A 13,036-nucleotide genomic window follows, 5' to 3' on the forward strand; every position below is an offset into this window, starting at 1 on the left:
GGTCTCCACTCCAAATGCCACAATAATGCGCTGTATTATGTGCTCACGTGGTCATACGTCAACTTAAATCCTTTTATTTGAAATAGGGAATCATTGAAGGAACAAGGTTTCTAAGCGCAATCCTCTGATTTTTAAAGCCTTAACCAAATACATTAAGAAGAATTTAAAGAAAAAAAATCAACAGCCGGAAATGATTATTTTTTCCCGGTACTTAATAATTCTTTACACAAAATCACATGCAAGGTAAGAGAAATTATTTTCATATTATGTGATTACAATGAACTTTTATATTAAACCTAATTAACTGGCATTTCCCCCAAAAAAACCCTCCACACTGATCTACATTTAATAATGGTGTGTTTTGCAATCCAATAATAAAGTCAACTCTTGACACTATTATTTCAGTAAGGACCTCCTTAACGACTACTCTGATTACCAATCTTCCCTACAGGCGTCTCTATATTGCTATTGTATGGCGCTTGCTTAACACCCACACTTTACAGCAGGGCAGCTATAGAAACTAAAAAGATCTGCAATTACCTGACAAAGGCAAAAGAGTCTCCTCTAATAATGTGGTTGATTTTTGTAGTTGTAACACCCTGTGAAGAATGCGCCTGGCTTCGGAGTGGAGGATCTGAATTTTGCAAAATCTTTTGGGACCTTCCTGTTAAACCTGCGCTTACGCATTTCCTATACAACTATTTGAGTGATGCACAAAATTATAGGCTTCTAACGATGAAAAATTTAGAAACAAAATGATCTAACTGTCCAGGAAAAAAAGGAACAGCCCTCATATACGTCTCCTGAGTTAACCTATGAAATGAACAATTTTCTAATCTGAATGAAGTCTTCCCTCTAAAACTTAGTTTTTCCTATTTACACAATCCCACCACAGACAAAGGAAATCACAAATTCAAAGAGCTCTTATAAAGACAGTTGGGGTAAATAACATATTTCACACTTGTGCTACTGTGCCACTGTGGTGACTTTTACACTCTGAATTTCTTACTATCATTGTGCATTTTACAATATATCATCTGCCTCAAATCTTTCCCCACTCTAACATTTTTACAGAAAACTTTTAGCTTACTTTTTATATTCTTTTATCACTTCACCAATACTTTATTGGCGATAATAAGATTGTAAAAAAGATTAATTTTAACGTTTACAAACTTTATGGTCAAACTGTATATAATAATCTCGGTTTGATTGTAAAGTGGAACACCAATAATTATTGGAATTTAAACCATCAGTAATAGTATAGATTAGTAGACATTCCAACAAAGTCAGCGTGACATTAAAATAGAAGAAAAATTTGCAATATTTCTAATGGAAGTGACTTTGATACCAGTAGAACATTTATAGATTATCGTCACTAAGAACTTTCAATTTAAAAAATCCTGGGAAATATAGCATTTTAGACAAACATAGTAAATGTAACTCCAGAACTCTACCACTATTTTTAACTGTATAGCAGAGAACTACATTTAAACCAATAGTGGAATTTACTAGGGATGGATTCATGGCTATTTTAAATAAAGTGATTTTAGATTCCATAAAAGAAACACATAAAAAAGGTTATCCTGCAACAATGCAACTGGAAGTAATGGATAATGGAGCAGATGCTGAAAAAGCACACCAAGTCTTCCTTGGGTCTGTTGTAAAAAGTTATCGACTGCTTTGCATCAAAAGCAGAAAGATGGCTTTAGAACTCGCAGTCCTGAGCAAATAGAAACTACAAAAGCAATAAATCACAATCATAAGTCAGAGGTACAGCTTAAACTTAAATGCCTTAACTCTAGCTCTGACTATTGGCTTCCAAAACCTATTTCTATGAACATCTTTACTAGTTTTAATGATCAAGCTAATGTTAAAACTACAGTTTAACAATTAACTTATTGTATGTAGTGGATAAATTAAGTAATTATTAAGAAAAGTAACTTCTTGATATGAATTACTTCTTCAGGATGTGCTTTAGAAGAACTGGGAGACTTTCTAACTTTACCGGGTCCTGGACTGCAGCTGAAAATAATTCCCTTTCACCGGTTCTGGAATTCAATTTCTTTGGTCAAGTATCAAGATTATGAGTTTTCAAACACAAATTCAAATAGACTTGAAAGTAGCAGAGGTTTGGTTTGCCTTGCCATCCAACATATTGCTTTGTTCCTGGAGACTCAACTTTGTTTTATTACCTCAATGATTTGGAGCCCTGAAAAGTTTGTTTTAAGACCTGAAAACCTTACGTTTCTCCGAAGATTCACTATTGATTTTTTTATGCTTTGTGCAAATGGCTTTGCGTTGAGATTCCAAGCAGCAATATCAACAAACAGCTGTTTTAAAATGTGTGCTAATAAAGAGAGTCCCTTTGTGATAGATTTGAAAGCAAATATTAGTATTAATAGTCCTTTTAAGTGGCTACATAAGTAGATTTCGAAATATTCTTGCTCTCTACCTTTCATTGTTATGTCTATGTCACTAGTTAAAAGGTAAGATTATCTCCTTGTGTGCATGAAGAAATGGAAACACTACTTGATTTTTTTTTCCGTTCTCTCCCAATTGAAATTCACAGGGCAAAGTTGTTTACCTATGAATATGTATTTGTTATCGATGAAGTTAGTTCAACTGAATTTTGACAATTCCTTTTCAGGTTAAAAGAAAAAGTGTATTTTGAAAAGATACAACCTATTTAAAGACATTTTTACTGAAATCGAGTGGAACTTGAGAATATATGGTTAATTTACAAATCACAATTACTTCTGGACAAAGGTATATATGTAGGGCATGCGGGATAAAATCATTATTCTACTAAATTATGCTTTCTTTTTCTTTTCTTAACATGGGAATAAATGGATATTTGCCGTGTCTCTTTGTAGGAAGGATTTCAACAGGCTATTAAATCAACACAAGCAGCCCTTGTAGCCCTATAATTTATGTCCGTCTTTAAAAGGTAGTAAACTACACTAATTATGTATCAGCATAAAAAATAAGCAGGTAAATCTGGCAAGTATTTGAAATAGTTCTATATAATCCCCTCTCTTCTACCACTGTCAGAATACTATTGTCACCACAAAGAGCACCACATTTCGTTGTTAAAAAAACCACTGAATCATGAAAGAAACATTCACACAGTGCAGAGAACTCCAACAATATATATATAAAAAAAACTATGTTCCTCTGGTATATTTTCTGAAGCAAAAGCCAGCGTTTCTAAAATCAAAGAATATTTATTTTTATGTTCCTAATTCCAAATTACACAGGAGTCACTGCAAAACTACTCAAGGGAACCAAACAAAAAAACTACGAAAGCCACTCAACACTAAAACTGCTTCCACTACCTGTCTCTTGCTTTGAGACTTCGATTTTGGAATAAACTAAGAACGGACAAAGAAATTACCAACCTCTTTGGCTCTTTAAATTACTTTGCATCTTTCCTGTCTCGAATGCCTCTATGAGGACTGCTATTAATTCTGTTCCATATATTTCTTTGTCTGTCGAGACACTCGCATTCACCAGCCATAGAAAATGAATGGATTCAATCAGGAACATTCCAACTAGGTTAAATATTTATCACAATAAAATCTCATTGTAACAGCATTTCCCCCCATATGCAAGCACTAGGAAATATGAACTCTACACAAAAGTACCCCACAACAGATTTTATTTTCCGAAGTCCTTACCTCCTACAATTTCTAACAGTGGACTGAATTGTTTCTTGCTGTTATCGCTCAGTAAATCGTCTTTTTCGGTGCAGTGGGGTTCTGCAAATAAGCAACAAACAATGCCTAAATGAGAATCAGAAAGGAAGATATTTATTCATACAAGAAGTATTTGGTTTGCTTCATTATTATAAAAGAAAAAAGTCGTGGATGTGCATAGAACTACTGAAGGGAACCCATTGATTAGTACAATGTGTAAAAGATTATTTTATACAACAGTAAAGAACACTGGTATCGGAACATGCCTTTTGTGGTAGACTGCTGTGCCTTCTGTCTTCAAGTGTTTGGAAATATTGTCATTCCAAACTCTTGTTACATGAATGTATGCTTTATTTTCCTCTGGGAAACCTTTGTTTAGGATCATTTAATCAAGAGCAGACATTAAACACAACTAGCGATGTTCATCTCAGTTGAATAAATCAAGGAAGAGGTTCCAGTTTAAATGTACGGTATATTAGGATTTTTATTCAAATACTTAAGGACTCCAGCCCGAATCTATTCCCATTAAATTCTATGAGAGTTCTGCCGTTGACTTCAATGACAGCAGGATCGAACCCTTCAACTCTTTACAAAAAGCTGTTGTGGAAAAAGAAAAAGATGAAGCAGAAACATTTAGCACTTCGATATTGTAACTTTTTGTCGGTTTATCATACTCCTCAAATATTTTTGGATCACATTTACAAAGGTATTTATCAGATATAATAACGTACCCCATGCATTCATTATTCTTAATAAAATCCTTAAGAAAATTATTGTTTCTTAAGATTGCCAGCAAATGTAAATGTTAATAGTTAACTAACAGGATTTCTTGGAAGAGTGTCATCTGAGCCTTGGAAAATATTAAGTCTGTCTTGGGAGAACTTTTCGAGAAGAGATTAAGCTAATTTAGTAGCTTCATAATTTGATATAGCTATAATAAGTTGAAATTTGGTGTAGAATTACAGTCTATAGAAAATAATGCAATAGTAACTTACTAGGCTGTTTATTTCCCTCTCATAGATTTAGAGGGCTCACTGATAAAATCTATAAACAAATTGAAAGTTAAGTTTTTCAAATAGCTATCACCAGCTTTAAAACGGTTGCCTGCTGTTTTCTTAGCTCTGATATTCACATTATTCAAAAAAAATACAGTGGGGGCATAGAGTACTTGTATTTTATGTTAAAACTCATTATTTAACCATTTTGATCCATAATCAATAATCATGTTATCAACTACAATAAAATTGATCAGAATGTCTTGATTAGGTTTACCCCCCTCCTTTAAAATATGGAATGTGCATCTGAAAATGGTGCGAACGACTTTCTGCTATTTATTTTGGAGCTATTAAATTCCGCCACAATATTTTACAGTGCCACAGTCCTTCAAACTATACTTCTTCTTGAAAGAGTTGCTAAGTAGCAATAAAGCACTTTACAAACGCTATGACTTTTTTTTAATTTGTTGTTATCCCAAATTCTAATATTCATTGCTGCACTTTAACTTCGTACATAAATCGTTCAGACTAATGAGTCATAGAGAAATTTGCCCATGACTTTTCCTTTACAATGCTTGCTGCCTTTCCATTGCTGTTTTGGCCCTGCATTAGAAGCCGGTGATTTATTAATGCCAGGAAAACTGAACAAAGCAGTCTTCCTGCACTGTGGTATCCAGCCTTCCACAGTGTGAATTAGAACATTATCAAATGTGTTTGACTCGCTAATACTTAATCACAAAAAGCCATAATGTGACCACAAAGCAGCTAAAACAAAGATTAACATTTCTAAATATTAAACTTGCTAAGTAAATACTCAGCAGACTTCAACAAAGTTAGCACAAACAATTACAATCATCAAGCTATAAGTGCACACTAAATACTTACCAACATAGTCCCTACTGCTTTCTTAAGAAGTTTAGAATCTTTCAAGACAAATCGGGGCTTTTTAAAAAACTCAAATAGGAAGTTGAGTTTCACTTCAGAGAGAATCACTCCTAGTGAGAACTGACGGCCACAGATCCATTCCTGACTATCTGCATTAATTATTTAATGAGTCACGTGACCTTAAAGAGTAAAATTTCAATATCTACACAAGAAAAGACGCAACACCTTTATCTACTAGTGCAGGGTTTCTGTTTTGCTAATTTAGGTCCCATAATCTCTGTTGGTTTTGACATCTTTTCAGTTTCTTGGGAGATCATTTGAACATTAATAACATGTGCTTGTCTGCTATTGTAGGATCAGGCAGTTCCACGGACCTTAGCTTTAAATTAGCCATTTGATTCCGGATTTTTATTGTCTACAGCAGACTGTGTTAACATGCATAATTATAGTCCATTCCTCTTCTAACAGTTATTACACATGATAATATGATGACAATACTGATACTAAACATATTTGTCCTTATGATGCCTTTAAAACTGACAAAGAATTGGCTCACCACAGTTTATCAATATTCATGTGGTATGGGAGGTCTGGGAAGAATTCTTTAGCTCTGTCATTTGCACATCTAGTGGGAAAGTATAATAAAGAGTTCAAAGAGAGGTTTCCTTTCTGTACTTAGAAAATACACAGTTAGTAGGCTAAATGAATGCCTGGCATAATTAATTTGACTTCAGATATATTAACCCAGGCATTCATTTGAACCAGTGGGCCTCATTCAAGTCTCGCTTACATTAGTGACTCTAGTGAACTCAATGGAACTACATTGGTGTAAAGTCGTATATACTGTGTCAGAATCGGTCCCAGTGTGTCTACAATGGAGTGAACTTAACACATTCTAGTGCAGTAACTGGGGTTAAAACAAAAATAAGACTCAAGCTCTTAATGCTCTGTGTTCTATTCATGATACACATATCGAATATCATATTTCTCATACAACACCAATACATCTGAAAGGATACATATAATTGTAGATGTATTGGAGTACTGTTTTCAACAATCTCACAAATTCCGCAGTAGGGTGGAGAATGAATACAAAAGAGAAATCCGGGTATATGTGCTTCAAAAAATCACAGAAAGAACCCCCAATCTTTTTGTGTATTACTCTTCCAGTCGACTCATGTCATGGCTGTCACAGAATGATATTACGGAGTGTCCTAAAGTAGAGATGCTAACGCAGCGATGCTGCCAAGCTTTCCTGGCGCCTGCAGTCTGTTGGTTTCAGTGGGTCTACTGGCATGACGCGTGAGAAAAGGAAGGAAGGATCGGGCCCATGATCAGACTTCAGGGTTGGGATGGAGGCTCGGGCTAGGGAGGGGAGAAGAAAGATGGAGTCTCCTGACAAGCTTGTCAAGACCTCCACCTTCCTTCCTCCCCCACCCATCCCCCACCCATTTACAAAACCCAAGAAGCAGTCCATAGGGCGCAGAGTATACCAAAAAAATGTCAGAACCCTGGCTAAACATTCAATGGAGAATGGTTATAGTTATTAAATACTGCGCTCTGCTTGTCACAGATGAGTTCCTCTTGTAATAAAACACCAGGTATATCAGAGATTGCAGGAGAAACTGGAAGGCAGACCTTGAAAAACTACCATTTTTCTTGGTGGGCAGGGGCGGGGGGTTAACGGCTTGGCTCTAACTGTGACAATTAAAGTGACTCAGACCCGATTTTGTCTTTATTTGAAATATTGACAAACTTCCACCTTTAGCATTTTGTGCCGCTTTCCTTTGTGGCGAGAGCAGATAAATACATGTGTGTGATAGAGAGAGAGAGAGACAGCCAAAGAGAGACATTTAGGTCCAAGAGCTGGATTTAAAAGGATACTGTCTTTAAAGGTCAAGGGTTTGAAGGGTCAGTCTGCTTCTCTAAAAAAACAATTAATGGGATAGAAAATTTGTCCTTTCAGTGAACTCTTCTGGTTGCCCTAGCAAAGGCTGGACAATGCCAGAGCTTTAAGTCTGAGATTTAATGTTCTAAGTGATTGTAACACTGATTATATCACACGAGAAGCACAGTAACACTCACATATCAAACACTATTCAGCTTTAAAAACGGGGGGAGGACAAATGAAAATTTACCTTAAATGATGATAATCTGCCATGTGATATTTTGCAGTCCGGGGCTGATTCTCCACCAAGACAGGATACATTTTTTTAGCAGACAGCCAAGATGCTGTGTCTTTACACGTGACCGCTTTTTTTTTTCCAGGAAAATCCTTTGCGTCTTCATAGACTTTTTCCAAGAGAATGCCTTTCAGAATGGCTGTTGAATTACAAAGAAGTATTTATTGTAGGAGGTGATTAATGATACTCAGTAAAATTGCTATTTTTCAGAGCGTGTTTTCATTTAGTTTTACGAAGAGAAAATAGGATCATAAGCATAGTCTTCAGTAATAAATTATTCTCAATTAAAATGTTTGATTTGGGATTTTGATCATTTCTGCTAATTTGGTTTTGAAATAAACTGGGAGGAAATGTTCCACACAAGAAACAAAACAAAGAGCTGTACGTTGTAGAGAGTGAGAGATACCAGCAGTTACCCCACCTTCAGATATATTCAGTTTCCTTGATTTTGGGGCAGCTAACATGGAAAACGTTTTAGGATTTAGTAAACAGCAGCATGGTAACGGAAACATACTTTTCAGGGTGGTTAGTTGTTCTATGTGAAGACAACACTGTTTGCTAAACGTATTTACAACGGTCATAGCTTTGATGCTGAATATACTCTTCCAGTGACATGTTAAATTTTTCATTGAAATGGTATGTGTTCCTGGAACAGGCAGTGATGCTCACAATATTCTTGTGCCAGTGTGCTTTCTTACTGAGTGAATTGTGATATATTTAAATAAAGGAACTAAATCTTGCTCGCCTTACTCACGTGAGAAGACTCGTTTAGTACCTGGAAACACGTTCGTAATTATGGCGAATAAAATGTGGCCCTTAATCTTTTCCTGGCAGAAAAACAGTGATAGAGTTTCCGCCTACAAGTTCTTCTGCTTAGTTAATACGTTTCAATGTCAATGATACTTTCGAGAAAGTGATATGAAAATCCTTATAACTTGTATACATTTTATTGTAAGAATTCCACCTTTGGTATATTTCTCAACATCCTTGACAATGAGAAGGTTAGTATGAGTTTGAAACACCTCAATATGGTTTTCCAGAATCATTCTGAACACATCTACCAGATTAAACCTCTGGGTTGTACCAGATTTCATTTAATTATTAAGGTTATTTCTGTTTACACCAAACACTTTTCAAAATAGATGCCTTTGAAATAAAGAAACTTTTATCACCCAGACATCCCCTTAATTTTTCATAGTGAATTGACAAGTCACAATAAATACCAAGTGAATGAATAAATAATGACTGGCCAGATATTTTTAAAGTGTATCATGGTTAGCTGTCTTAGTTCTACTAATGTAAATTAGTTCATTTCAGTTCATTGACTCAGTGTGAAAGTCCTATTTTTCTGTGCATAGGGTGGGACTAGCCATGTACATAAAAAGGAATAGACAGACTGAACCTCTGGCAAGGTTGCTACAGGACACAAGTCATCGAGGCAATAAATAATACATATACTTGTTCAAGTAGGCTCTACTGTTTGTGAGGGCAGGCAACTAACATGAGCATCTCTTTAACTAAATTTGAAGGCAAACAACTGTATTGACAAGATTAATTCCAGTTAAAACAATGTGATAAGCCGTTATTTTTAAATAATTGTAGTTCTATCAGCAAAGCATAACGTTTAGGAAACAGCATTACATGAACTTGTGTTTGAAGCCTTTAATTTTTTTTTTGTACAGAGTATTCTTTATTACCAGTATTGGCAATATATACATCACACCAAAATTCACCAATTGTACACAAACCGAAACAGACAGACGTGCCAGATATGAAGACAGCAACAGCCTTTAATATTTTTAAATAAATGCAATAGGAGACATGGGGGAAACGATTATATCACAACTACCGCAATGGCTATGCTTAAAAACAATTAAATAACTCTTGTTACATTAAACATTGCCTGTCAGACTGTAATGGGACAGTTTTCATAAAATCTCCATGACCTAAAATGTGGTTTCTTCTGTCTGCATATACTGGAGAATCCACGAACATTGCACGAAACAACACAACTCAAGTCAATGTCTTACACCAAGTGTCTCATGAGTTATTGTTTTAACTGTATTTTATTTTTAAAGTGTTATGTACAAAAGAGTCCTTCTTGAGTACATAATTCATCCATTACAGCATCCAGCACCCTGTGACACTGAAGGTACAGCGTATTTTCATAAATACAAAAGAATGATGGGAATGGAACCATTATGTCTGTACAATGTAGACAATTTGTCCAGGTTTTGGTTTCAACATGTTCCCTGCACAGGGCACGTTTCTTCTGATTCTGTATACAGTTGTTTTGGTCCAAATGGTCAACAACAAAACTAGGCAACTGAAAAAACAAATATAAAAATCATGATAGGGCTGATGAGTTGGGTGTTGACCCATCGAGTTGATGGTGGTGGCCCTGTGTCTGTGCTTTGGCTTGCTGACTAGCAGTGGATGGGTTTGAGGAGCGCATCTTAGTGTTAGGCAGTTTGTGATCTTTCTTCCATTTCATCCTCCTGTTCTGAAACCAGATCTTGACCTGGCGCTCCGAGAGACAAAGTGTGTGTGCTATCTCAATGCGTCGCCTCCTGGTCAGGTAACGGTTAAAATGGAACTCCTTCTCCAGCTCTAAGACTTGTTGTCTGGTGTAGGCAGTTCGAGACCTCTTGGGTTCCCCTCCAGTGTAATTGGGATTGACTGAACACACACACACAAAAAGCAATTGAACATAATCATTATATAATAACTTGACAACAAGTTCAAATCAGAGACATAACTGCAAGAAAATGTTTCACAGGCTATTGACAATAGGAAACAATTGAAGAGCAATAAAAAATGGTGATGGGCATTTGGGTGGAAGAAAAGCTTCAAAGACACATGGCCCAGAGCCACTGGCAGGGCAATTAAATTTATGGGGGCTATAATTACTGCCCTAACGGTTTGACGTCTCGTAAATCTCTCGATAAAGGACCCCGGATACAAAAGGTTTCTCACGTTTGTATTAGAAAACGCGCGCACATAAAAACCCAACCCAACCCAACCCTGCAGCACCTTCAGCGTCCTCTCCTCCTCCTCCTCCTCCTCCTCCTCCTCCCCAGGCAGTCCCACTCACCAGTGCTCACATGGATCTTCTTCATCCAGGGGTAGACCACGGGCTCTTTGCCTTTGAGGCCAGGCAGGCTCTTGTCAGGCAGGAGGGGGCAGCCTGGGCTGGCCCCGGCCCCTGCGGCGGGGGCTGCTTCGCAGTGGCGCTGGTGCTGCAGGACGTGGCTTTGGAGCAGGGGCTGGGACTGGACATGGTGCCCCTTCGGTGGTGGTGGTGGTGGAGGCGGTGGAGGAGAGGCGCCCGGGGGTGGCTGCTCCTGGCCCGGGTTGGCGCTGGCGCTGCTGTAGCTGTAGGGTGCCTCGGGGTAGCCGGGAGGCTGCGCGGGGTAGAGCGCCTCGGGAAGAGGAGGAGGTGGCGGTGGTGGCTGGTATCCAGGGTCTCTGCTGGGCCGCTGGTAGTAGTCGGGGAGAGACTGTCCCGGGTGCGCAGGGTGCTGGTGCAGGTGCGGCTGGTGGTGGTGGTAGGTGCTGCTGCTGCTGCTGGCGCTGCTGTGCTGCGAATACTCCTCGCAGGGCGGGAATTTGGGCTCGATGTAGTTGGAGTTTATCAAAAACGAACTCATGGTCATTAATTTGTTGAAGTGCAAAAATACTAATTTTTCTCGCGTTGTCGTTTTTCTGGGCTCGGCGAGGCCCCTCCTCCTTCTCCCCCTCCCCCGCCCTTCCTCCCTCCCTCCCCCTCCTCCTCTCGCCGCGGTCAAGTGCCGGCTGCCAAAGTTTGGGCCTCCCCCCTCAACCCGAGCGAACAACACACACACACACACACACACACACACACCATCACCACCACCTGACCGGCAGGGCCAATTGCTGCGCTGTTTGCGGACCCCGGATCAGGAAATAGAAAGATGGTGAGTGCCGGAGGAGCCCGGGCAGCAGCAGCAGCAGCCCAAACTGTCTCTTACCGAGTTGGGGAGAGAGGTCCCAGCAATGGTAAAAAACTGTGCAGCCAGAAAGGGGAGCGAAATCCGAGGCGCATCTTAGTATCCATCGCACCAACCACCTCCCCTAAACCCGCAGTTCGACCAGATAACTCTCAAATGGGTGGCCTCGGACTCTGAAAACAGGAGAACAAGATTTTGCTCAAAGCCACGCGAGTTTGAGCTTTGCTACACTGTGATTGCTGCTTATTGTGGCCAATTACTTCCCCCTCTTCCCTGTGGAACGGAGACACAGAGAGAGAGAGAGACCTAAATTCGGCGCTACCAGTCGCAAATTCATCTTGGGCACAAATATTTTATTTCTCTAGCATTTTTTGGAGGGGGAGCGGAGAAGAAGGAGAGGGGAGGAAAGGTGGGGGGCGGATCAGAAATCAACGAGAAACTAAAATGTAGTATACAGAAAAAGAAATTGACATTGCATAATACATTAAATAAAATGACAATCGTTTACAACTCTCCATTTCAAAATCACTTGATTTAGGATTGGGCATACATTATATATCAAGGTGGAAATGAGACTGCTAGGTCCTGTGAAATACAGGCCAACTAATTGCAAATCAGTATTTGTTTCTCTATGATCTGTCTCCAGGGCTTTTAAACGTTGTTATTGTATGATAATTTAGTTATTAGAGAATCTTTTATCCCTTTGTAAATTGCGAGCTGCGATAACATAACTAGATTCGGAAGCTGATATAAAGAGGAGGAAGGGCCAAATAGATTAGTTAGCGGTGCTGTGTGCCATTAACGATATAGTTAGCGAAGAAAGAAAGAAAGAAAGAAAGAAAGAAAGAAAGAAAGAAAGAAAGAAAGAAAGAAAGAAAGAAAGAAAGAAAGAAAGAAAGTTTCCAATAAAATGAAAGGACTAACTGGGAATATTTCTTTCCGAGTGAGAGTATTTCCCAAACTACAAATTTACGTTTTGGGTTTTGGTTTTGGTTTGGTTTGGGGGTTTTATTATAGGATAATTCACTGACTTCAGAAAGTAGCCTACAATACTGAAATTAGAATGCAGAAAAAACTCTATGACTTCTAAATTGCTAAAAATTAGTCTGCTAACAATATTTGCAGTTCAGGAAGGAAAAGAGGCAACCGCCTGACCTTGGATAATTGAAATTTGATAGTTAAACTAATTACACCATTATTTTAAAATAATATATTACTTATGAATTCCATCTGCTGTTGTTTGTTTGGAGTTAAAATTGAACTTTTTATAATTTATTTTATATTTTTGTTGGTTGGCCCGTTTATAG

At 38.1% G+C, this 13,036-nt stretch overlaps 1 protein-coding gene across 1 annotated transcript; it reads right to left on the minus strand.

The window, feature by feature from the left end:
• Nucleotides 1-9,449: 9,449 nt before the first annotated feature.
• Nucleotides 9,450-11,455, minus strand: HOXA4 (homeobox A4). The gene is made up of 2 exons (XM_030550843.1): nucleotides 10,853-11,455; nucleotides 9,450-10,437 (listed from the first exon to the last, which is right to left on the minus strand). Exons 1-2 carry the CDS (start codon nucleotides 11,412-11,414, stop codon nucleotides 10,106-10,108), a joined length of 894 nt encoding a protein of 297 aa, XP_030406703.1. The 5' UTR covers nucleotides 11,415-11,455; the 3' UTR covers nucleotides 9,450-10,105.
• Nucleotides 11,456-13,036: the final 1,581 nt, after the last annotated feature.

Source organism: Gopherus evgoodei, chromosome 2 (genome assembly GCF_007399415.2).
Source record: "Gopherus evgoodei ecotype Sinaloan lineage chromosome 2, rGopEvg1_v1.p, whole genome shotgun sequence".
Lineage (NCBI taxonomy): Eukaryota > Metazoa > Chordata > Testudines > Testudinidae > Gopherus > Gopherus evgoodei.